This window comes from Myotis daubentonii, chromosome 5, assembly GCF_963259705.1.
Source record: "Myotis daubentonii chromosome 5, mMyoDau2.1, whole genome shotgun sequence".
Lineage (NCBI taxonomy): Eukaryota > Metazoa > Chordata > Mammalia > Chiroptera > Vespertilionidae > Myotis > Myotis daubentonii.
In genome coordinates, this window is record NC_081844.1 from 76,817,669 (window position 1) to 76,843,888 (window position 26,220).

Sequence of the window (26,220 nt, forward strand, 5' to 3'; positions counted from 1 at the left end):
CCTCTGTAGACCTATTTGTGTAATTAAAATTAAGTATACATAAACGTTTCATTTCACAGAAAACCTCACTATGTATTACAGCAGTTAGAAATATATGCTGAATAGATCTAGTAAATGAATGTCACCTTGAGCATTGGCCTGTAGGCGTTAAAACGGCTGCAGAAAGTCAGTCCAGGGGACAATAGCCCAATTACCTCCCGTGATGCAGTGTGATCACATGCTAATCATTCTCTGAACACTGTTGACCAGCAGTGACTTTTGGATTTAAATATGAAGACTATAGTTGTAGACATGTAATATTTATTAATGTTGGTAAAATTGCTACAGTGTTTTTTCCAACCTTTGGCCTATTCACTAAAATTTTTTAAGACTAACAGTGGCCCAGTCTGCCTGGCTCAGTGGTCGACTTGTGAACCAGGAGGTCACGGTTCGATTCCCAGTTTGGGGCATATGCCTGGGTTGCGGGCTTTATCCCCAGTGTGGGGTGTGCAGGAGGCAGCTGATCAATGATTCTCTCTCATCATTGATGTTTCTATCTCTCTCTCTCCTTCTCCCTTCCTCTCTGAAATCAATAAAAATATATTTTTTAAAAAATCATTTGTAAAGAATATTGTCATTGGGGAAAATACTTGCAATAAAATATAAAGTGAGGGGAAAACAATTAATCATGCATTCTGGAAATCATATGCATTCTAAAGACTGAAATAGGCTTTGGGGATTAGAGAAAGGGGGATCTTTCTCATGTTACTGTTCTCTTTTTCTTTTCAACAAGTAGTAATAATAGTGGCTACACTACTGACAATAATCGGAATGTCTACTGGGGGCCAAGCATTGTTTTATGTTTATTTTCTCACTTACTCTTCACAACAGCCTAATGAGGTAAGCACTATACTATTACTGTCACCCCCCTTTACAGATAAGAAAACTGAGGTCAAGCAAGTAGCTTAAGGTAGAGCTAGGATTCAAGTGTGGAATTTTGACTCCAGAGTCTTGCTCTCTCTAATTATAGTACTAAGGCATGGTGCCTCTGGTTTTATTTGTAGTATTCTTTTTTTTTTAAATATAGTTTGATTTTTTTACAGAGAGGAAGGGAGAGAGAATGAGAAACATCAATGAGAGAGAAACATCGATCAGCTGCCTCCTGCACATGTCCCACTGGGGATGTGCCCGCAACTAAGGTACATGCCCTTGACCGGAATCGAACCTGGGACCCTTCAGTCCACAGGCTGACGCTCTATCCACTGAGCCAAACCGGTGCTGGCTCTTTGTATTCTATTTGTAAATTAAGAAATTGACCCCACCTTTGCCCTGGTGGTTCCTTCTTCTGCCACCTAGCTAGTGAACTTCCCCATCACTTCAAGTCCTTGCTTAATTGCAACCTGCCCCTCCTCTGTTTTACTCCGTTGTTTCCATAGTATTTGTCTCGCATGTTATACAATTTCCAGATTCATCATATGACTTCTGTTCCCCAGCCCCACCACCACCTGAGCTCCACTAGATCAGGGGTTTTTATCTGTCTTGATAACTGAGGTATCACAACCCGAAAAGGTGCTGGCACATACAAGGTGCTCAACAAAGATTTGTGGATTAAATGAAGTTTTTAAAACACAGCATATTTTCAATTTCACATTCTTACTTTAAAGCATAAACATGTATATACGTATATGGGGGAGAATAAAAATATTTCAAAATGTTAATGGTGATTTCGAGGGATATTTTTTACTCGTTATGTTTTCCTGTGGTTTCATTCCCCAAAATCTGATGTGAAAATGTATTATTTCTTCATCAGAAAATTGCTTTTTTTGAAACATCTCCTCTAAACCTCGTGTAACATACATTGCCACGCACAGCGAATTGTCTTTGCTGCAAAGTGCATGAAGCCAGTATGAATGCCATTCGACTACTGGAGAGGCACTGATGGTCTTTGAAGAAAGGGCTGCTTTTGAATCATCGCCCGGCATTTTGTGGTAAATATTCCTTAAAGGAATAACATCCTAAGCTCCTTGTGAGTCGACTGCGGCATTCCTGGGAAACACACCACCTAGCAACCGGAGCCGAGCGGCCGCAGGGCCCTGCGCCTTTAATTTCTGGGGTGTGTGTATGGAATTGGGGGGCGGGGGGTGGAGAATTTCCGCTCCCTGGTGGCAGCTGTCACCTGTAAAGCGAGCACCAAACGCGGGGGATGGAGCCCGGCGCCCATTGGACAGAATATAAAGGCAGAAACCTACCCGAAGACGCGGGGCGCGGCGGGGCGGCGGTGGCGGGCGCGCGCGGGGGCCCCCAGCGCCTGTCTCCCGGAGACACCCGGGCTCTGCGGCGCGGGCGTGGGCGTGGGCGTGGGCGTGACCGCGATCCAGCTTCGGGGCGCGCCCGTTCGGCCTCGGTGGACACGAGCCGGTGAGCCCGGCGAGGCGGACCTGACTCCCGGAACCCCGGCTCCGGCGCGTCCCAGCAGGCGCCGCGACGCCCACCTGCCGCAGCCACCGGGAACCGCGGCCGCCGGACGAGGGCAGCCAGGCTTCCCGGCCGGGCGGGGACCGGCCATGGCGCTCGCTGCGGCCGCGGCCGCTGCCGCTGCGGCCGCCGGGGTGAGCCCGGCGGCGGTGCTGGGCTTCCTGCACGAGCACGGCGGGAAGGTGCGCAACTCCGAGCTGCTGAGCCGCTTCAAGCCGCTGCTGGACGCGGGCGACCCGCGCGGCCGCGCCGCCCGCAGGGACCGCTTCAAGCAGCTCGTCAACGACGTGGCGGTGGTGAAGGAGCTCGACGGCGTCAAGTTCGTGGTGCTGAGGAAGAAGCTGCGGCCCCGGGAGGCGCCGGAGCCCCCGCCCTCCAGCGCCCCCGAGCCCGAGAGCACGTCCATCCCACCGGTGGACACCGCTGCCTCGGGGGCTTCCACCGCCGGCTGCGCGGAGGCCCAGGATGGAGCCCCCGAGGACCCGGACCCGCCGTCAGCGCCCCCGAACACGCCGACTGGGGAGCTGTGGCTAAGCCCCGCGACCCCGCAGTCCGGGGGGCCCTTGGAGCCGGCCCAGCCCTCCGAGGGCCTCTCTGCAGACGTGGCCCCACCGGCTAGGGCACCGTCCGAGGCGGCCTCGCCCCACTCAGAGCCCCCAGACCTGGCACCCGGGCCCGGGGCGACGCTAGGGCCGCCGCCACCGCCTCGGCGCGCGCCTCCCCAGAAGCCCTGCATGTTGCCGGTGCGCTGTGTCCCGGGCCCCACCGCGTTCCGGATCCGAGCCGAAGAGCAGGGCCTGCGCCGGCAGCTGTCGGAGGAGCCGAGCCCGCGGAGCTCCCCGCTGCTGCGGCGGCGGCTGTCGGTGGAGGAGTCTGGCCTGGGCCCCGGCCGCTCCCCGCACCTGCGGCGCCTGTCCCGCGCCGGCCCGCGCCTGCTGAGCCCCGACACGGAGGAGGTGCCCTTCGCGCCGCCGCCGTCGGCCGTGCCCCTGGAGCCGGCCGAGCACGAGTGGCTGGTGCGGGCGGCCGGTGGCCGCTGGAACCACCAGCTGCACGGCCTCCTGCTGCGCGACCGCGGCCTGGCCGCCAAGCGCGACTTCATGTCTGGGTTCACGGCCCTGCATTGGGCCGCCAAGAGCGGCGACCGCGAGATGGTGCTGCAGCTGGTGGAGGTGGCGCGGCTCGGGGGCGCGCCGGTCGACGTGAACGCGCGCTCGCACGGCGGCTACACGGCCCTGCACCTGGCGGCTCTGCACGGCCGCGAGAATGTGGCGGTGCTGCTGGTGGGCCTGGGCGCGCAGGTGCACGTGCGCGACCACAGCGGGCGGCGGGCCCACCAGTACCTGCGGCCGGGCGCCTCCTATGCGCTGCGCCGGCTACTTGGCGACCCTGGCCTGCAAGGCTCTTCGGAACCCGATGGGACCGGTGGTGTGAATGGCAGCCTTGTGGTCCGGCGCCCGGTGCAGATGGCCGCCACCATCCTCAGTTCCACCACCAGCGCGTTTCTGGGCGTCCTGGCCGACGACCTGATGCTCCAGGACCTGGCTCGAGGCTTGAAGAAGTCGGGCTCCTTCAGCAAGTTCTTGGGTGCCTCGCCCATCGCTCCTCGTAAAAAGACAAAGACCCGCAGTGGCCTGCCGGCCTTTTCAGAAATCTCTCGGGGATCCATTCCAGGGCCTTTCGCTGGTCTCATGCCCAGCCTGCCCCCCACAACCTGACAGTCCTGAGGCTACTGCGCTGATCCAATCCGGCCTGCCCCTCCAACTAAGCCTGCGCATGACCGCGGCCCAACACCTTCGGCTCCATCCGGTTTCCAACTTTGTCCACCACAGTGTTTTACCCCGGTGGGCTTATGCCTCCAGCTTCTGTCCGTAGCTTGACCTGCCTTCAGAGATGGGATTCCAGGTCTCAGTGAGAGCTTCCTATGAAAAATGCCAGAAGTCAGGCTTAAACTTTGGAGGAGACTTGAAATTTAGGATCAAAGGTTAAGGGGCAGCAGCTGGTCTGGCCCCTTCATGAGTTAACCCAGTGCCTCTGCATCTATACACTCCCAAGCCAGAACACGTTGCAAGGGTCTCTAAGTGTTGTGCGAGGTGGGGTGGTTTGTCAGCTGTCAGATACTGGTGGTTTTGTAATTTGATGCTTTTAGCCCGTTTTTTTAAATTGAAATGAGGTGAAACAATTTTCATAATAACCTTTTGAAATTGTATTTTTCCATTTTTAGGCAAAATGCTTAAACATTGTTGATCTTTGGTAAAGATTTTGGAATTCTATTTAAAAACGTAATTACCGAGATCTAAAGGAAATTAGTCCCAACCAACAAAAATCTTAAACGTTTATCTACCTCGTTTTAGGCAATCAAGAGTTCAGAGAGTCTTGAACACAGAATATGACCATTGCAAATGTAATTAATTTCACTTGTACTGTGAATGCTAAATATTAGGAAGCAAGTGTGTCTTGGGAGTAAAGGTGATTTACTAATAAGAAAAGAGACTTTTGGACAAATACTTTTAATTTGTGGTTATCTTTATGGTGAAATAAACACATGTCTTTGGCACTGGTGGGTGGCTATTTTGATTTGGCATGAATATTTAATTAAATGTGATTTATGTGAATTGCCCTGTTGTACCATATTTCTCATTCTGTGGTTTTTAAAATCTGGCTGAGACTTTCAGTGCAGTAGGTGACTATTCAAAGTTGGGCTGCCATTCAAAACATATACATATGTATATATACACCAGAAAAATAACTGGTTAAATAGTAATGAATACAATTAAGGACCAACTATTTTACATGAAAGTGCTGTACAAATAGAAAGTATGTGACATCCATTTCTGAAAGCACCTGAGGAAGCAAACAACTTAATCCAAAATAACAAATGTGAAGTCTGCTCAGTAACCTCAGGGGGGTGACTTGATGTCTCTGGACCTTTGCTCCTTTCTATAACTGAGGTTTGTAGGTATAGCCAAGATCTCCCAGGTTCAAGACAGTGTCATTATAATGGCTTTTTGGGTTTGTCTTAAAGATGTGGAATCTATTTGCTCAACCTTTTTTATATCATATGGTGGTAATACTCTGCTTTTGCAAATTGTGTTTGCATGTCATTCGTTGTATCAAATAGCTTTTGTGGCACAAGGTGGGGCTCCTCTCCCACACAGACATATTTCAGTGAGGCTTCTGAAATTATTTAAGGCAGTCCTTCGTGGAATGTTTTGATTTAAGCAATGAAATAAACAGTCTCCTATTTTGTTTCTGCTTGTGTGATGATGTACTTCCCTTAAACCTTTTACAGCTCTTCCCACCGTAGTTTTCTTTCCTTCTCCTTTTATCTACTTAATCTCTCCCTTTTCTCCTCATCCTTCTTCTGCCACTTTATCATTGAAAGAGTTTGAATTGCTCTGCAAAATAAAAGGAGTCAACCCCACATGGTTATGGTAGCCAAAACTGTAGATAAATGTAAGCTCTGATCTGCCCTTCCTACCTTCCTTGCAAGAACTCTAGCTAAGCTGCATAAATTATTTTTAAATGCAGATGAAATCTTCTACCTCTGCAGGAAAATTGTGGGAGGCGATAATTATAGCAATCTGAGTGGCTGAAGGTCTAGAAAGCAATAAAATATTAGAGATTTTCCATGGTCAAAGAGAGGCTTGAGTGGACTAAAATAGGGTAACAAAGGTCACAAACACAACTATGACCCACCTTGAGAAAGATAAAAATCTAAACCAGCAGGGTAGTAATAATAATAACTAATGTTTATTGCACACTCACATTAGAGGAGGGTTACTCAAACTGCCAGGAGAATCTTCATGTTTCAAAAGAGTGTGCTGCAATCTCTCTAAATGAGGTAAAACAGCCCTAGCCAGTTTGGCTCAGTGAATAGAGCTCTGGCCTGCGGACGGACGGACAGACGGAAGGATCCCAGGTTCAATTCTGGTCAAGGGCACATGCCCAGGTTGCGGACTTGATATCCAGTAGGGAGCATGCAGCAGGTAGCCAATCAATGATTCTCATTATTGATGTCTCTATTTTTCTCTCCTTCTCCCTTCCTCTCTGAAATCAATAAAAATATATTTAAAAATAAATAAAAATAAATGAGGTAAAACATTTGACAAGAGTTTAAGATCACTAAGCCTAAAACTCCGGTGTTAGACACCACTCCTTTTCCTTGCAGGCCAACACTTTCTGAAATGATAATCATTAGGAAATTATGGTTTGACGTGCCTATGGAACGTTTTCAAGAACCATATATTGCCTAGCAAGGAGGTACACTGGCGGAAGGGTATTTCCAGCGGACACACAAAAAAATAATTATGTATAAGTTAAGGCAATGTAGCTGGTTAGAATTACCAGAGGGAAGAGAATCACTCCTTTTAAAAGGGAGAATTGTTGATGTAGATGCATGTGAGTCACATCCAGAGCAAGCTTTTTAATAAAGTTTTTATTTCTTTTATAGAAGGTTGGAGGTTGTCTTTGAGCATGCCTCACTCAACCAATGGAGACCAGGGTGAGGGCAATACACATAAGGCCTGTGTTTATTACGTTCCAGGGACATCGCTAAACACTTTGCAGACACTAACTACAACCTTAAAGGTGTGAGCTATTAGTATGCGTTTTTAAAGTGAGGACCTAGAGAAGTTGCAAGTGGCTTGTTCAGGCCCCACAGCCAGGTAAGTATCAGTGGGCTGGCAGCTGTGCTTTTCCCATTACAATATCCTGTTGCAGAAAAGCAAGGTGGCCTCAATCTCAGCTCTTTACCCATTTAGTGACTTTAGGAAAGTCACCCAATTTTCCAAGCTCCATGTCCCTTTTCTGTGGGACATAAGACTGGCAGTATCTACCCTACCAGCTATAGTGGGAAGAGCATAGGAAATGAGAGGGTAGAGTCCTTTGGAACTACAAACCAACCTGGTCCCACAGGGGTATCTAACTGCACTCCCAAATAGCTCTGATTGGTGGCTGTGCTTCACATGATCACCATTGTTTACCCTGTTAGTGATTGTACACATAAATAACAATCAAGCCCCGGCCAGCTTGCTTAGTGGTTAGAGAAGGGGGTCCTCAAACTTTTTAAATAGGGGGCCAGTTCACTGTCCCTCAGACCGTTGGAAGGCCGGACTATAGTTTAAAACAAAACAAAACTATGAACAAATTTCTATGCACACTGCACGTATCTTATTTTGAAGTTAAAAAACAAAACGGGAACAAATACAATATTTGTATTTGCATGTGGCCCGCGGGCCGTAGTTTGAGGACCCCTGGGTTAGAGTGTCAGCCCGAAAACTAGAGGGTCTTGGGGTTCGATTCCCGGTCAAGGGCACATACCTGGATTGCAGGTTTGTCCCCAATCCTGGTCAGGGCATATGCGGGAGGCAACCAATTGATATGTTTTTCTCACATCAATGCTTATCTCTCTCTCTCTCTCTCCCCCACCCCTACTCTTTCCCTCCCTTCCACTCTCTCTAAAAATCAAAGGAAAAAATCCTCTGGTTAGAAATAATAAAAATAAATAAATACCAATGGACTTTGTTAGAAAAAATGTATTCCACAAAAGAGAACTTATTCCATACTCTCTATGTAATATTGATTTAATTAAGAGGCATAACAATGTCTTTCTTAATTCATATTTCTCTAGAATCCCTACCCCCACCTTCCAGAACTAGACAATTGTCATTCAGCCCTCAACACACAGTCATAAAGCTAGGCACAACTAGTGTTATTGTTATATTGTAAATCAGCGAGCTGAACATAAGACACCTTAAGAAGCCAAATTAATTAGGAGTCTTTATTATGCCTTTGGGCTCAGAGGAATATTGTTTCCAGAGTCTGAGCAAAAAACATGGAGGAAGCTCTCCCTTTTTATATTTTCTAGGTCTCTGTATCCCAAATATGGAATGAGACTTCCGGATCTTTCGTAGGTTTTTAAAAAAATAAAATAAAAGAAGCCCTGTGTGCTGGGATGGGAGGACAGTGGGCTTAGTAACTATCTTGCAGGGAGCTTATGGCCTTGGGCACAGCACAATTCAGATATAACCAGAAGATACCTGGCATGGGAGGAACCAGACCCTTACGTTAGCAGAGATTCAAGCAAGCATGTTTAAAGAAGCCAAAATAGCAAAATTAATGAACAGAACAAGGGACCATCTGTTTTTTGTGGAAAATTTTAAACAGCAGTTTTTACAACATAGAGGCTACTGGAACAAGACGGCCCATGCTTCATTGTAGGCAGTTAGACATGAGCAGAGCAAGGACGATGGGCCAGGTACAGGTCACCAGGGCAGAAAGCCCTGGGTGCCTCGCAAGGGGCAAAACTGGGAAAACGAGAACCTCACCGCAGGGTAACATTTCCACACTAGCTAGCGTACTGCTGGTCCTGTGGTTGAGACTACCCCCCAGACCTTCTCCTCCTTAAAGATAACATCTAGGCATCAGCTGTATTTCAGCTCCAGGCCCCAAACAGCAGCAAAACCAGACAAGCGACTCCATGGCTGCCTCAGGACCAGCTGCACTGACTAATGACCCCCTGCCCTGGGCCCAGACCAAGCAGTGGAGACCGTGACCCTGAAAGAACACACCGGAAAAGCTGACGGACATTCTATTGAGACCCTCCCCTGAGGCCTCCCCTGAGCTTCCCACCTGCCAGAGTGAGATAAATACCCTCAACACCAAGGACCCAGCCTGTGCTCTCCTCGGAGGAGCACCCACCCCCCATTCCCTTTCCCACCTTCTCCCCCCACAGGCATGCTAAACTCTAATCTCCTACATTCTAAAGAACCCCATGAGGCTGGCGACCAGGGAGCAATGGGCAGTGGCAGCTCCTCCCAGGCTATTCCCTGAACCTGTCCCCAGGCCTCCTGTTCTCTGACTTCCCAGAGAGCTAAGGCAGCCGGCCTAGGCTCTCCTGGTGCTTCTATGTTAAGCCCTTCCTTGTCTTTCTGTCTCCAGCTTTAATAAATGTCCCCTCAGAGTCACCTGGACTCATGCTGTGAAATACCCCCTCCCCCCCAGCACACTACTGCTGGTCCCCTTTCCAGTAACACCAGGACATGCATTCTCCCCTCGTTTGGGCCTTTTCCTTTAATAAATTATTTGACCTTTTAAAATGTTTGCATAAATAAACAAACTCTATTCCTCTCCAGGTAGCTCTCTCTGCCTTCAACCTCTGCCCTGGCCTCACCATTCCAGAAGTGCCACACCTCTGGACTTGAACCTTGAAGCAGAAGTAGCCTCAGGTGTGGCTACAGGGACGTGGAAAGGAGGGGGAGGGGGGAGAGAGAGAGAGAGAGAGAGAGAGAGAGAGAGAGAGAGAGAGAGAGAGAGAGAGAGAGGACAGACCTCTCCTGCGGGGGGGGGGGGGGTAGTCCTCCTAGTAGGAAGTTGATGCTGATTGAAATTTCAAAGACATCGGGTAAGCACCTGTTGTGATAATGACACTGCAGGGTCGTAGAGAAGATTGCGTTATAACAATTGCCTCCCACCACCCCCACACTCCCCGTTCACCTCCCCTCTCTGCGGTTCTCAACCACAATTGATCTAAATCCCCTTTTAAACTTCTGATTTACAAGCGAGGATTCCCGAGGTTTTCGCCAGCCGCTCGCGGAGGTACGTGGCGTGCGGAGCCGGCTGTGCCAGGCAGATTGGCGCCGCTTTGGGGCACGCGGACACTGCTTCCCTATTCCGTTTCCAATCTGCAGTCTGAAGGTAAAAGTACACGAATAACACCCATATTAGGAGCAGCAGCGAGGGCGGGAGGAGGCGAGCCGGGGAGGCGATCGCTGGGCTGCCTGTTGCTCAGCAACAATCCCAGCTGCAGCCGCCCTGGCAGAGCCCGGAGGCACCACGGCGGGCAGCGGGGGTGGAGGCGGGGGCGGGAAGGCGGGAGGGGGGGAAGTGGGCAACGTCAAGGGATGGGACCAGAAGCCCTCACAGACCTAAGAGACCCTGTTCCACCCTGGGGGACTTTTTTTATACTGATACTCGAGATCAACACCCCCGGCTTCCCTCCTCTTCGCTTCTCATTAACCAACAACTAAGGAAAGCGAGACAGCCTTCCCAAGGGCTGCCTGGCCAGAATTGCTTTCCGACAGAAGCAAAATAGCCTAACCCCAGCCTCCAGGCCCAGCAGGGACGCTGCTCCCCCGCGGCTGGCCCAGAGGGCCTGGTGGCTGGGAGGCTGCAGATGGTCCAGTGCGGGTAGCAGCTTCCATCGCAAGGAGAACAGTGCCCTCTGCTGGCAGCGTCCTGGAGGTGAAAGTCACCCGGCTCCTGGCCCTTCAAGGCTGGGTTTGTGGTACCAACACCGCACGCCCATGGTGAGCTCATTCTTGCTCTGAAAGGATAACGGTGTGGGCGGGAGAATAACTGGGGCAGGAGGGAGACGGGGCCAACATGAAAAGTCGGGCGCTGTTGGTGTCCACCTACTTTGGTGGCTCCCCTGATCTGTGGGGAAAAACAGAGAAGCCTTGTACTGCCCCATGGGGAACCGCAACACAGAACCAAAGTGCAGTTTAACTGGACAATGGCAGACGCTGCTCCCCAGGCCCATTCCACCCATTCCGGTCACTCCGGCCTGGGAGTGCTTTCTCTGAAATACTCAATTATTTTCACTGGTCTAACGGACCCTTTAAGTGTGTTTCTAAGACTGTCACAATGGGATAGTGCAATGGGGCCTGTACAGGGCAAAAGACAGAAATAAGCAGATCCCATCCAGAACGCGTCTAGAAGCCAGCTGCCCTGCTAGGCTGAGCCGGGGCTCCGCAGTGTTCAAAGCATAATGTTAGAACCCGCAACTGCCTCTGCAGGAGCCCCATATGTTTTTTATAAAAAGGCACAATGTGAGCTTTGTTCTGTGCTCAATAGCGCCACTGTTGTCACTAACGCTTCTGCTATGAATGCCACCATTTAAAATTCCCACCCAGTTGCACTCTGTGACAATAGGCATCAGAAAACAAGCCCAGCAGCAGCGATCTCTCACTTTGGGGCCCTTGGCTTTAAATACACATGCTTTTTAATGTGCCCAGCTTCCAAAAATACACAGAGTTTGCATGAACCATGCCCTGAATCTCCCTGGTGTTTGCAGCTACAAAGGCTGAAGCAGACTTTCACAGGTGTATTTGAGAACCTAACACCGATTCTGGGTACACTGGGCCGGTGCACACATGGAGGAGAGTGCCTGTCCTGTTTCAGCCCCTCCAACCCCAGCCCACCCCCAAGTCCGAGTCTCTAGCACACAGATGAGCCGCCTCCCCGGGGCCTCAGCTCTCACAGGTAGGTCTCCAGGTCTCCCCACGCCTCGCCTTCTGCTCCCACCCCCAACTGCCTCCTCAAGCCTGGCTGACCCAGGGGATTCTCGGTAGGAGAGTGGGATAAAGTCAACGTTGATAACATCATTGGAAGAGGAAGAAAGCTCTTGGAATGAATGTCCCCAAATTTCCAAGTGTATTGGGCATTTGTCGGGGTTCTTAGGCAGCAAAACATTGGAAAACATGGGGGACTTTATCCATATCCATGGGGTCTTGAAGGGAGGCAGTACCCCACTTCCACGACTGAGGTTGGGGACTTGGGTAAAACCAGCAAAGGAGACCTGACTCAGGCAGTCAGGCCTCAGCTTTGGTAGTGATACCGTTACCAGAACAGTTAGGGTTTACTGGTCCCTCCTGTTTTCAAACCTGGTTCTCGTCTTCCTGATTCTCAGACCTCCCTGATATCCTCCAACAATTTCCCTCTTCTGCTCTGGTCAGGTAAGGGGCTGTCTGTAATCAGTAAATAAGACCCTTCCCCCAAACCATGCTCAGGTGGCGTCACACTTCTCACATCCATTTTTATTGAGAGGAGAAAAGGGCTGTTTTGCATCGTAAGTTGAGACTCTGACTTGTCTCCTCGCCCTCCACCCAACCCTGACCAAGCCCATCTCTCATCACAGAAAGGGGGAATACTGCAGTTTGTAAAATCCATAAGTTAATTACCACATAATCACACGGCTTGGGTGAGGCCACATGACAATACTCTGAAGTATCCTGGGAGGGCCTGGCTGGGTCACCCCCACCCCACGGGAAAAGCACCGAATAAACCAGCGTCACCCCCGGCCTCGGGAGTGAAAGGCAGGGGCCAAGCTCCCCGCCGCCACCGCTGACAACTAAATAAGCAGAGGGGAGAAGGGAGGCTTATCCGGAGGACGGTTCCCGGGGGAAGAGGCCAGCCTGGGAGATGGGGGTTGGTGCCCTAGGCCGCTCCTGACGGCCTCCAGTTGGTCCTGAAGGAGCCGGACCCGCTCGTCCAAGCTGCGCTGCTGGGCCAAGACGGCGGCCTTGCCGGCCAGGAGGGCGCAGTAGGCGCGCAGCTCCCGGGCGGGCAGCGCCCGCACCAACACTTCCCGGAGGGCCCGCTCGCGCCGCGCCACGTGCTCCTTCAGCTCCCTGGCGTCCTCCTGCTGCCGCTGCAGGAGCCCGAGTCGCTGCAGCAGAGAGGCCTGGGGCCGCAGACAGAGGGTACGGTGAGCGGGGCAAGTGCGCTTCGCCCGCCCCCTGCTCTCCCGCAGCCTGAACCCCTTTACCTGCTCCTCGGGGTCACCGTGTGCTCCCGTTCGAGCCAGGGCACGGCGCACGCGAGCCAGGCGACTGCCCAGTAGCAGCAGGAGGCCAAGCACACGCTCTAGGTCGGCCATGAACCGGCTGAACCGCTCTAGCTCGCGGGGTGCACAGGCCTGGCCTACCGCGGCCTCCAGCGCAGCCCCACGCCTGGCCCAGGTCCGGGCTGCCCCCTGCAGCTGCTCCTGCTCCGCTTGAAGGCTCCGCAGCATCTTTTGCAGGAGGTCCGCGAGCTCCACCTGCAGGGAAGGCGTGGCTACTGAAGGCTGCGGCCAGGCCGGGACATCTCAGGCCAAACTCAGGTCTCTTGTCCCATCCAGCTTCCAGCCACCCCACCACACTCACTTTCTTAGCTTGGATGCTGCTGTTTGGCTCAGGCAGACCCTGGCCGCATGGCTGGTCAGACACAGGGGGAGGGGTAAGGTTTTCAGGCCTTGCTTCCTCCGGAGAAGTTGGCAGGACCTGGGTGGAACTAGATAGATGGCACACGGGGATAAAGGGAGCTCCCTGGGTTGCCCTGCCCCAGACTGCAGGGGCTTAGAATCCCTGAGTCCCTGGTGCCCCTCACTCACCCTGGCTCAGAAATACCAGCAGCCTCCTCTCCAGCCTTGCCACCGGCTGGTCTCATGGCAGCCCAGACCTCAGCTAAAGGAATCAGCCCATCCAGCAGATCCAGAGGTGGCTCTGGGCTGGGATGGGATGTGAGAGTGTCACTCAGAGAGGGATCCAGTCTGGCAAGCTCCTGAACCAGCTGCTCCAGGCGTGGATTTGGCCATGTCGGCTTAGAATCAGGCTGGACAGGGCCCCAAGCCCAGGCAGTGTCATCGGGAGGCCCTTGGGTGTCACTGCCTGGAGGTCCCAGGGCACCGACTGGGAGAGGTTTGAGGGAGTCACGCTCTACAGCTGCAGGGAAGTCTGTCGTCAGCAGTCCAGTGCAGTTGTGGGTTGGGACCTCACCATTTGCAGTCCCAGGGGAACCACAGCATGTGGGCCAGCAGTCACCTGTCCCTGCCGTCTCTAGGCACTCAAGTAGGGGGTGCTCTGGGGACACTGTAGCCCTGCCAGGCCTTGGGCCCAAGCCAGCTCCATGTTGTGGGTCAGAAGCATGGACACTGGAAATGGAAGAAACACTGAATCAGAAAAAGTTATGGCTGAAGACCAGTGGTGGTCTCCAAGGGCCACCTGCCACCACCCCATCACCCAGACTCCCAGGCTCCAGCTAGGGGCGGGTTCCGGGCCCCTCAGGCCTTGTGTAGCTATGTATGTGAAGGGATGTCTCACTCTGCTTAGAAGCGAGAGAGAATTCACCTGGCTGGGAGCCACGGCGGGGCATGGGAGTCTGGAGGTGCTCTCATTCTGACCAGCGGGACTTCTTCCAGGAAGACATCATCATCAGGAAGGGAAGGGAGCCGGGCACACACAATGTGGGTCTCTGGGACTCTGAGCTCACAGTCAATGGGCCTGCTCTGGGGACCCTCTGCAGGACACACCACTGCAGCTTCCTTCTGAGTCAGGAACCTGGAGGCAGAGACCCCACAGTGACCAGGAAGGAAACTCTGGGTCTGCACCAGGGAGACAGTAAAGTGTTGGGGATGGGGATTGGCTGAGGGGGTGAGGGGGGAGGGAGTTGGGGATTTGGTTTGCTAAATACAAGAGCCCCCCAGGCTCAGACTGAGGGTAGGTGGGAGGCCTTCTCTTTTCTGGGGCAAGAGCTATGAGAGCTGCTTCCTCCCAAGAGTGACCCATGTCTCTCACCTGGTATGTGTGGTCTGAAACAAGGGTCTGGGTTCTGCTCCTTGAGGAACAGCCTGGAAAGGCAAACAGGTTAGATGTCATGTGGCTCAAGTTTTCGGCCTCCCAGCTGTGCCCCACCCCGAGCCTGCAGCCCTTCTCTTCCCTACCTGGAGGATGGGCACGGCCCCTCCTGGGCCTCCCCAGGCACCCAAAGCTTCCCCTGCCGCGCTCTGACTCCGAGCAGGCCTGTAGACATCGTCGTGGAGCTTCAAGGACGGGGGTTCGCGGTCCTCTGTGCCTCTCAGCCATCTGATCTGGTGACCTTCCAACGCCGCCACCGCCTGATGCTGCAATTCCTGGGTCTCGGGCCTGGCGAAGCCAAAGCCGGAGCAGGCCCCAGCCGAGCATTCCCCCGCCATCCCGACGCCCCGACCCAGGCCATCCAGCTTCCCTGGCTCCGAGAAGCACCACTGCTGCGGCTGGTTGGCGAGGCGGCCCGGGCCGGCTGTTCCAGGCGCGGGAGCCGCTGAGCGCGCCGGCTCCCCTTCCCCGCCCGGGTGGCCGAGCGAGGCGGAGCGCGGGTGCGCCGCCGGGGGCCGCCCGGGGGTCGCGGGCCGCAGGCGGGCGGGCAGACTCATGCGGAGCTCCTTGCGCTGGAAGGACGTCTCCCGGAGGACTCGCCGCTGAGCGCCTTGCAGCCGCTGTCGGTAGGCGGCCCTCGAGGCCGGCGGGCTGGGCGGTTCGGCGGCCCGCGCTGCGGCCTCCGCCTCGGCCGCCAGCGCGTACAGCAGCGGGGTGGCCTGCCTGCTGAGCGGCCCCGGCGCCCCCTGGACCTGCGGGGCGCGCGGCCCGTTGCGCGCGGCGGCCGCGGGCCGGGGCTGCGGGGAGGCGCGCAGGGCGGCGGCGGCCGAGGTGGGGGCCGGGCCGCCCCACACCACGCGCACGTAGTCCCAGTCTAGGTAGGGAAGGTCGGGCTCCGGGGACGGCGTGCGCGGCTCGGCGCCGCCCGAGGCTGCGGAGAAGGAGCTGTAGGCCGAGTCGGCGCGCACCGACAGCCGCCGCAGGTCCAGGCTGCGCGTGGATGAGGCGGGGGAGACGCGGTCGCCCCCAGGACCCAGGGCCTCCATGGCTGCGCGGATGAGCGCTGGCCAGCTAGCTCCGTAGGGCCTGGAAGAACATAGATGGTGCGTGATGGGGCTTCGGGTGCTTACCAGTCCCCTCTCTAGTCACACTGTCTCAAGCGCTGGCATTACCCCCAGGTTAAGAATGGCATGGGCAGCCCTAGCTGGTTTGGCTCAGTGGGTAAAGCCTTGGCCTGCGGACTCAAGGGTCCCGGGTTCCATCCTGGTCAAGGGCACAGGCCGGGGTTGCAGGCTCCATCCCCAGTGGGGAACTGGGGGAGGCAGCGGAGCAGTGATTCTCTCTCATCATTGATGTCTCTGTCTCTCCCTCTCCCTTCCTCTCTGGAGAAAGAAAAAGAAGAATGGCGTGGGCAGTAGGCCCAGCGCTAGGAAGCAGCTCTGGAGGTTGAGGGTCTCAGCCCAGGGAAAGGAATTGGCCCCTGGCCCATTCCCTGCAGGGGCGCTCCTGGCGGGTACCTCCGGGAGCCCTGAGAATGTACCCATGCTCCTTCCCTCCCCGCCCTGCCCCACCCCACCCGCCTGCTTCCTGGCACTTTGTTAGCTTCTCCACGTGCTCTTTCCCTGATAAACAATGGTCAAGAATGTTCTGGGGGACAAGAAAGAGACTGGAAGGCCCAGGTCAGGTGGCAGGGCAGCTTCACAGCCGTCCTCCCTCCCCCCTGCCAGTTATGTTCCAGGTGCTTTATATAAATATTTATCTTGCTCTTCCCAACTGCTCTCTGCATTTTACAGATGAAGACACTGAGGTTCTGAGGGGGAAATCATTTGCCCAGGGGCACACAGCTGGTAAGAGGCCGAGCCCTGCCTGGAATCTGGGCCTGCCTCCAAGCTTACTGCAGCCAGATCAATTTCCTAGAAGCAAACCCTGCTGAAAGCCAGTTCCCCCCACCCCCCAGCTGCCGGAAGCCTCCAACACAGCTCAGACTCCACCTTCCCTCAAACCACTGGCAGATTCCCTGCTTCTGGAGACTGCCTTGTGTCTAGTAATGACAGGCTCACCCCCTCTTGTCCTGCTATTCTTGTACCTCCAAGGGGGCTCAGCTTAGAGGTCTCCCGGCCTTTTGGGATCTCAGTGTCCTGACCTCCGCCCACTGCAGCACTCATCACCCTGTGTTGTAACTGTTGGCTTGCCTGTGCTTCCTTCTTCCCATCCCCACCCGGCGCTTCCTAAGGACAGGCGCTGTGTGTACACATCTCTGGACCCCCAAACCCAGCATGGAATCGATGTTAAGGAAACATTTGTTGAATGTTACAAGGTAAGGAGCCAACTTGTAAGGAGTAGATGGAGGCGAAGGAAGAGGGCTCCTCCACTTCTGTTCCCTCTTCTTTCCTCCCTAGCAGTCTTTTCTGGGGCACACTGGGTGAGGCAGCTGCCACCATGGACACTGACCAGGTTACTCATGCTTTATGAGGAACCCGAAAAGCAGGCAAGCACAGCTTGGAGCAGAACTGGCCAGAAATCTATACCTCCCAGTGCTGGCGTAGAGGGTGGGGGTGGGGGGTTGGGTGGGTATGCCTTGGTCAGGGGTAAAAGCAGCTTTGAGTCTTGGGAAACTGGGGCTCCTTATGGGCTATGGACTTGGAGGGAGGGCTTGCCTTCCCTGAGCTGCTTGGTGGGGAGTGCAGAAGAGGGTGGCCCCCATCTGGTGTAGGAACTGGAAAGGCAAGCTCATCTGAGCCTCCTAGACACTATTTGGAGCTCAGGCTCACTCTCCCACCCCCCCTCCCTGAGACCCCAGGTGCTACAGAATGCTGGTCAGGGTGGGGAGGGAGGTTAGTGGTGGGAGGATAGGCTGTTTCCTACCAGGGAATGGCAATACCTGCAATAATCCCAGGAAGGGTTCTCAGCTGACATCTTGGGACCAGACCATCTTGATGTCACCCCCCTGTAGGCATCATGCTGCCCACTCAGGCCAGCCCTGAGTGGGGACCTCTTCTGCAAAGGGTTTCCACTCTCTGGACTTCAGGAAGACAAGACACTACTCTGAGCAGCAGCCCTGCCCTGGGAGGACAGTTGCCTCCTCTAGGAAACCCATCCTCGCTGCCCAGACACTAGCCCTCTCTCTTCCTACCCTTTTGGACCCAGCTTGGGAGCACCCTGGCTCATGCCACCCCTGCCTGCCCATGTTGGCTTGCTGAATCTACAGGCATGGTGACTGTTCAAATACAAAGATGTTTCCTCAACAAAGGCCTTGAAAATTCTTATTTGCGAATCACTTTGTTGACAAACTCTGAGTTCACTAAATAAAAACAGCTTGCCTGGATAATAGAAATGTGGGTACAGATCTATTTTCTTATGCTCTTAACTTGTCTCAAGGATGCTTTTGCGGTGGCGGCCCCACAGGCTGATACCCATGCAGGACGCTCACACCTTTGCAGAACCTGCTATGCCAGGAGGGTGCAGCTCCTTTTGCGTGTTTGGGGGCCTCAGCACAAAGAGTACGGACTCCTCACACGTGTCTGGCTGCAGGGAGCCTCTTGCAGTCCCTGTGGCTGGAGGTGGCCCAGCCCAGGAGCCCCAGCGTCAGTGTTAGTGTGAGCTGTGGGCTGGGCTGCAGAGCCAGTGCCTGCAGCGAAGTCCAGGAGCTGTAGCTCAAAGAGCTCCTCCGCCAAGCCTCGCCAGAGCAGGGAGCCGCATGGACTCCCCGCTAGGAAACCCCAGACTGGGGTCCTGTGGCGGGTGGAGGAGGCATTTGCAATGTACTTATCCCCTAAACAAATGAGCAAGAGAGGAAGGAGAGAAAGACGACTTCAGCATGCAGAGCTGGGGGCCTGGAGGTGCAGGTGCCAAGCTCAGAAAGGAGAAAGCTGAGATGGGGCTTGACCAAGGGGTCCAGTGCTCATTCGGTTTGCGGCCTGTGGGCTTTGAAGTGTTTGTGGCAAGTCTGGCAGTTGAGAAGTTGGGGTATGGGTCAGGACCTCAGTGGAGAGGTTGGGCCAGGCCAGCAGGCTGACCCAGGTTTTTGGTTAGAGGTTGTTGGGGAAATAAACGAAGACAGCTTCCAGGGGGTAAAACCATACCGAGCCAATGGGAGCAGATCCAGATCAGGTGACCAGAAAGGCGGACAGGCTCACATGACCAACACTGGTCAGGATTAAGTGGTACCTCTCTCAAAGACCACCTCACCTCGGACCTTGGAGAGGTCTTCCCCCAGTACTAGGCTCACGGAGTGTCACCGAGGGGACACTCCTGCAAGGCAGTCTCCCTGCCAGGCTGAGTTTCTGGGTCCCAGGCATGGTCTTGCATTCAAGCACCCCAGAGTAGGTCTGGCCTGGCAGTCATTCTGGGAAGTCCTAGGGCTCTCCCAGTCCCCAGCGCCCCTCCCCCACTCTCCCCGAGACTCGCCCGGCGCGGCGCAGGAAATGCGGGATGCTGCGGACCCCTGGAGGAGGCGGCGGCGGTGTGGTCGGATCACATACCTGAGTCTTCAAGCTCTGAGAGTCCAGACACGCGAGAGAGGAGAGGCACGGGCCTGCGACCGCAGGGGGCGGCAGAGTCACGTGGCGTGGCAGCAGAGCGGGGTCCCCGGGACGCTGGGGCGGCAGATGGCCGCGGGCCGGCTCATGTCGCGGCCTTTCCTGTTGAATTCGCCGTCAGGGAGGGATGGCTCAGAGCGCAAGCTGGGGGGCAGCGCGATCATGGACGGGAGAAACCTAGACTTTCCCGCGGCGCCGCGGCCGAGGGGCGGGAGCGGGGGGTGGTGGAGTGAGACGCTCTGGGGGCTTTGGCCACCAGATTGCTCCCGCCGCTCCGATCGGCCGGTCTCGCCCCCGCCCCCCAGCCTTCTGCGAAGAGCACCACGACTCGCAGGGCCCCCCTGGACTCGCGCGACCCACACCTCCTTATCCAGGGCGCACCGGCTGCTCCGCGGCCCGCAGACACCCCGCCCCGCCCCCGCCCCTTCCCGCCGTGGGGGCCCCCCACCCGCCTTCTCCCGGGAAGCGCGTGCGGACCCGGCCGCGCGATCGGCCGCCCGGACTCCCGCGGACCTGAGCTCCAGCCGGAGAGGTGCTGGGCGCCCGCGGCGCGCGGTGACCTCAGAGCGCGGGCTCGGGCTCCGGCTCCGGACCCCACCTCCAGGCTCCGGCCGCCGCGGGGGAGGCGCCACGTCCGGCCACCGGGGCGGGAGCGCTGAGCGGTGGCGCTGCCCCGGGAGCTGCCCGCCCCTTCGTAGGTCCGAGTAGTGGCCTAGCCCCAGGCCCGGGGGATGGACGCTAGTTCCCAGTCTGGCCTCTTGCTCTGGGCTGTGTCATATACGGTTTCCAGTGGTTTATTGTAGAGGGCTTGTAAAAACATTTCTTCCCATAGGTACTTTTTCAAGAGGTTCTGCGCCTTATTTTATTTTTTAAAATCCTCATCTGAGAATACATCTTCACTAATTTCAAAGAAAGCGGAAGGGAGGGGGGAGAAGGAAAAGAGTAAGGGAGAGGGAGAAACATTGATTAGCTGCCTCCCATATGCACCCCAATCAAACCCTCAATCTAGGTATGTGCCCTGATGGGGAAGAAAATCCGCAACCCTTGGCGGTACCCGACAATGCTCCAACCAACTGAGCCACCAGCCAGGGTTGATTTTTTTTGTTTGAAATTATATCTTGGGGCTCATTCAATATCAGTTCATAGAACTGTATCATTCTTTTTAACAGGTGCAGTTATTCATTGCATGGACACAGATTGAGTTGTTTCACCCAATCCCCTATTGATGGGCATTTAGGTTAATCTAGTCTTTTTCTATTACTAATTCTGTAATGAATATCCTTGGTCACTATTTTGCTCACATTTGTAGGATAAATTCCTAAAAGATGAATTGGAAGTGAATCCTTCAGTGTCAGCCACCCCAGCTGCCACCATATATGGATCTAAGAAGAACTAGCCTTTCCTCAAGTCCTGGCCCTCAAAGTCATAAGCAAAATCATTGTACATGTGCAAGCCTCTTAGTTTGGGGGTAATTTGTTACACAGTAACAGAGTAGGTAAATTTCCAATTTTGGTTGATATTGTCAAATTTCATACGAAGAAGTTTACCAATTTACATTTCCATTAGTATATGAGAATGCCTATTTTCCTACATCCTCATTAACACAGTACATTATCAAACTTTTTTTAAAATATATTTTATTGATTTTTTACAGAGAGGAAGGGAGAGAGATAGAGAGTTAGAAACATCGATGAGAGAGAAACATCGATCAGCTGCCTCCTGCACATCTCCCACTGGGGATGTGCCCGCAACCAAGGTACATGCCCTTGACCGGAATCAAACCCGGGACCCTTCAGTCTGATGCTCTATCCACTGAGCCAAACCGGTTTCGGCCATTATCAAACTTTTGATCTCTGAAATCTGAAAGGTTAAAATAGTATCTCACTGTTTTAATTTCCTTTTTAAAAAATAAATGAAATTGCACATCATTTTGTACATTTAAAAGCAATTTGTATTACTTTCTGTGATCTCTCCATTTCCTCTGCTCATTTTTCTATTGGATTATTAGTCTTTTTCTTTCTTTTTTTTTTTTTAATTGATGTTTTACAGAGAGGAAGGGAGAGAGATAGTTAGAAACATCGATGAGAGAGAAACATCGATCAGCCGCCTCCTGCACATCTACTGGGGATGTGCCCGCAATCCAGGTACATGCCCTTGACCGGAATCGAACCTAGGACCTTTCAGTCCGCAGGCTGACGCTCTATCCACTGAGCCAAACCGGTTTCGGCAGTCTTTTTCTTATTGATTTGTAAAATCTCTTTATATATTAAGGCAATTAACATTTTTTTCCTACTTGTGGCAAATAATCTTCCCAAGTTTATGCCTTTTAAAAGTACATATGTTTTTATTGATTTCAGAGAGGAAGGGAGAGGGAGAGAGAGATAGAAACATCAATGATGAGAGAGAATCATTGATCGGCTGCCTCCTGCCATCCTGATGGGGAATCAAACTGTAACCTCCTGGTTCATAGGTCGACAATCAACCACTGAGCAACACTGGCCAGACACCAGGTTTATGTCTTTTGAGTTTGTCTGTGGTAGCAGTGAATCTATAATCCATAGTTGAAGTAGATGAATCTCTCTTTTAGATAGCAGCTACTTAGCTGTCTTAATTCAGAGATGGTAATGTATTGGTTAAAGTACATTAGAGGCAGAAATCTCTCAATGCAATCATTTCTGTTTTTAGAAATACAACAAAGCATGAATCATTGCTTATACACAAATGTCTACTTAAATTGTTAAATGTTCCCTTGGAGCAAGTTTGTTTGCTTTTTAATTATGCACTGAATTCACCACATTCGTCCTAAGAAAGGGCTTTACAGAAAGGCAGCCACAGAGGAAAGCACAGGGAGCATGGAGCTCACCCTCTCTGTAGGGGTGGTTGAATAGGGACTGGCTGTCCCAGGGATTGAAACAAAGTTCCCTTTCAGATCAGTAGTTCCTGGAAAGGAATGTTGGGCGGTCACCCTCCTATTGGGTACACATGTATCACCTTTTCCCTACAGACACTGGGTGATACCCCTGCCTCTGTTTTGCTTTGGTCAATAACGCAGCTTTTCTCCTCCAGCCTCTGGCCACAAGGCCCAGGCCCAGGCCCATTCCCTCCGCCGGGTCTACTCACATTCAGATGTGACCCACCCATCTTAGACGAGAGGATAAATGAGATAGATGGATACAGGCTCTCTCCTGCCTACTCCTGCTGTGGACCCAGGACAGATAAGTGGTAGTTAGGTGAGCTTTTCTTTGTTATTCTGGTCTCCTGGTACCCAAATGAAAAGTGTCTCTATGCTTTATTTTGGTCTGAAAGCATATAAATTAACTCAGATTCTGAACTAGACTCCCACCCCCCAACACACACACACACACACACACACACACACACACACACACACACACACACACCATTGTCCAGAGAGGGCAACAGCTGGGCAAGGCCCGGAATGAACAGACTGCCCCTTCATTGTTCAGGCCCGTGCATATGGTCTCCAAAATGCCCTGCTCCTAAAAGTGCCCTTCCGTTTGAGCGAAACCTCCCAGGTCTCTGTTTGCTAAGGAGTCACCTACTTAGCCTTTTCAGTGGGAGAACAATTCAATTCTAGAGCTCCAGGCCCAGGGCTGTGCAAAGAAGCTGTGTACTAGACGTGGGCCGAACTGGCTCACAGCATGCCACGTGCACGTGGGATGAATGTTTTGGCCATTGGCTCTGGAAACAAATAATGCATGTCCTTAATGTTCACCTAGAAAACCTTGGTGATTTTAACCGACCTGTCTGGTCAGGTACTCACATGGAGGAGACTTTGTTCTACAACCTCTGGGTGCGTACGTCTGGTATCCATCATGGTCTGTTTGTTTTTAGGACCCTGCCTAAATGTGACACCCCCCCCCACACACACACACACGCACACACATGCACACACACGTGCACACACACACAATCTAGCTGGCAGTTCTTTGGACTTCAGGGAAGCATCAAGATAAATTAAAATAACAACAAAATAGAAAGTTACTTCTAAAAGAATTATTTGTTGATTGATTTTTAGGGAGAGAGAGAGGAACATCAATTTGTTGTTCCACTTATTAATGCACTCATTGGTTGAATCTTGTATGTGCCCTGACCGGGGATCAAACCCACAACCTTGGCATATCAGGATGGTGCACTAATCAACTGAGCTACCCAACAAGGGCCTTAGAAAATTACTTTTGACTTCCCTAGCAAAGCACATGACAAGAGGAAAGCAGGCTATGTATATTAGCTGGGTGACACCAATGGAATTTGGGGGCAAAGAGCAGCTAGTAGCAATTGCCTGGAAGGGGCAGAGATGGATTCACACAGCCTCGTTGGCCATCCTGTCACTTCTCACCATGGAACGGTATCCCGGGAAAGGGAAACCAGCGTATGGAGAGAGTACGAGCCCAACACCTGGCAGGCCTAAGTGTGAATGCCGGTAGCTGCGGGACCCTGGAGAAAGCCCGCCCTTCCTGACCTCCACTGCCTCATGGGTAAAGCCGCCAGGGTACTACTGATGCTCGCCAGGTAGTCACACGTATTCAGCTCCTGGGAGGCCATCGTAAATGAGGTCAGTTATTATCATTCCTCACCTCAGCATCCCCTGTGGGGAATATAATCTTGACTAAATCTCAGCCCCATTTTATCTCTAAGGATTGCCTGCTCCTAAACTCAGCTCACTCCTCCCACAGACAGGGTGCAGTGGTCATCTGGACACTTCCTTGGGGGGTGGGGGGCTCCCATTCTGTGTGGGAGAGACAGGGCCTTCCTCCCACGTTGAAGGTCAGCTCAGCCCCCGAGCAGGCGTGAGGCCTAGACTTGATGCTTCTGCCAGGGACTGGCACTCTCAAGTGAGGGGCACAGGGGCAGGGCCAGGTGAGAAAGTATCAAGTCCTTACCTCAGTGGTGCTCCTAACACGTGTCCTGCTCTTGCTCTCCAGCCTCCTGCCTATTTTCATAGCCTGGTCCTCCTGCCTTCTAGTCAGTTCTGTGAACCGCCAGACCTCCTTCCAATACATTCCTTTTGGAGTGACTCAGGCACAGCTGATTGCTGTTATTTAAAGCTAAGAAGTTTCATATATAGAACCTATTCATATTGAGATGGCAGTGTGAGGCAGGAGGGAAATCTAGCCAGATTTGGGTTCCAGAGCTACTCTTCCTTAGAGGAAGCAACCGCCAGGCCAGAGGGCAAGAGAGCTCTCCCATAGCTGCCCTGACTTGGATGCGGCTGGCTACCCTCGAACAAGTCTTACACAGTCTCAAAACCAGCGACGCAGGAAACAGGATAAAGCAGTTCAGGGGAACACAAGGAGGCAAGTTCCTGGTTCAAAGTCAGAAACATTGCTATGAAAACAAAAACAAGATTTCCTTAGCTAAACATAAAATCAAACGTTAGACAATTTAGAGATTGGTTGCTTTTTCCTATTCCTGCACCAAAGAGGGTTGGCCGGTTCTACCTGTTTTTTTCACACCAGCATTGGCCAAGAGACTCAGCGGGGGTCAGGCCAAGGGGGGCCGGCCTGCCTGGAGACCCAGAAGCAGAGGCTCCCACCCATTGCTAGCTGCCCCTTGCAGAGGTTGGCCATACGCTGAAGTTGCCTTTTTTCTTCCCTCTCCCACTAGCAGATGTCCTTAGCAAAGGACCCATCGTGGTCCTGTTACACAACCCTGAGCCGAGGATCACCTCCTCGGGGAAGCCTTTCTTGATCTCCCCGGGCAGAGTTTATTTGTTCCCCGTTCTGCCTAATACTACACACTGTACAATACACGGTTATTTACTGTTCTCTGTGCCCCATTAGACACACGGTGAGCTCCTGAAGGAAAGGACCAACCTGGCGGCACCAGGCTCAGGACTCCCATGGGTGCTGTTGAGTGAGGGCAGGTGGGAGCCCTGATCTCGGGGGAACAGCTGTGCATTCCTCCAGCCTGTGAGTTCACCGTTGATAGCAACATTCTAAGGATGGCCTTGGTCTCCCTGTGCCAGTGATGTGTGTGTGTGGGGGGGGGGGTGGCGGGGGGGGGCGGGCGGGTAAGAGGGAGTCTATACGAACAGCATTCTAGACACCAAGTGGCCCTCCTACAGAAGTGCTGTATAAAAGGAATCATGTAATCAGCAAGCAGTTATTGCGTGTCCATGTACCAATCTCCCCACAGCTTAAGATGAGAGACAAAGGACACATATCCTAAAGGCCAAGAGTTGCAGGGAAATCAGCAGCACCCTTCCCTTCCTGCTGCTGCTGGCAGCAGTCGCCTGGAGGGCCTGGTGGCTCTGCCCATGGTCAGACTCCTGTCAGCCTTCACCGGGAAAACAAGTTTAGAGCAATATTAGATCCTGCACTGCTCATCTCCTCCAGGTCTCTACAGTTCTTTTTTCACTTTCTCCTTCGGGTGGTTTTAACAAAAAGGTGTGACTTACCATGCTAGAAGGGGCTACTCTCTTTTCAGAAGAGATGGCTTCAGTCACTTCCCCGGGTACAGCAAACAGAGATCTGGGGAACTGCTGCCGTGGATGCGAGCAAGGATTTCCAAGAGGGTTCATCTGGATTTCCAAATCCTCAGCTTTGGTTCTGAGGAGTAATCGTCTTTATTAGCGATGGCCATAGGTTCTAGTTCATAGTCTGTGACCACGGGTTCTTTTCAAAAGGCTTGTAAGTACTAGAAAAGAACTAAAAGCAAAGTCAGCATTGCCCAGTGAGGCTCGGTTGGTTGGGTGTTGTCCTGTGCACCAAGATGTTGCTGGTTCAATTCCCAGGCAGGGTATATGCCTGGTTTGTGGCTCAGTCCCCGGTAGTGGGTATGTAGGAGGCAGCTGGTTGATGTTCTGC

The 26,220-nt window shown here is 53.2% G+C and overlaps 2 protein-coding genes across 4 annotated transcripts; one reads left to right on the top strand and one right to left on the bottom strand.

The window, feature by feature from the left end:
- The first annotated feature begins 2,121 nt into the window (after nt 1–2,121).
- SOWAHA (sosondowah ankyrin repeat domain family member A) lies at nt 2,122–5,707 on the top strand. Its single transcript, XM_059698370.1, has one exon. It carries the CDS (start codon nt 2,544–2,546, stop codon nt 4,170–4,172), a length of 1,629 nt encoding a protein of 542 aa, XP_059554353.1. The 5' UTR covers nt 2,122–2,543; the 3' UTR covers nt 4,173–5,707.
- A 627-nt stretch (nt 5,708–6,334) lies between these two features.
- Nucleotides 6,335–19,473, bottom strand: SHROOM1 (shroom family member 1). Of its 3 annotated transcripts, none has more exons than XM_059698369.1 (8): nt 17,734–17,829; nt 14,939–15,938; nt 14,793–14,845; nt 14,346–14,555; nt 13,610–14,149; nt 13,383–13,509; nt 13,004–13,276; nt 6,335–6,504 (listed from the first exon to the last, which is right to left on the bottom strand). In XM_059698369.1, exons 1-8 carry the CDS (start codon nt 17,766–17,768, stop codon nt 6,379–6,381), a joined length of 2,364 nt encoding a protein of 787 aa, XP_059554352.1. In that variant the 5' UTR covers nt 17,769–17,829; the 3' UTR covers nt 6,335–6,378. The 3 variants fall into 3 exon arrangements, with proteins under 3 accessions (XP_059554352.1, XP_059554351.1, XP_059554350.1); XM_059698368.1 differs by lacking the exons at nt 6,335–6,504; nt 17,734–17,829 and adding exons at nt 12,280–12,919; nt 19,334–19,473; XM_059698367.1 differs by lacking the exon at nt 6,335–6,504 and adding an exon at nt 12,280–12,919.
- Between the last annotated feature and the right edge of the window lie 6,747 nt (nt 19,474–26,220).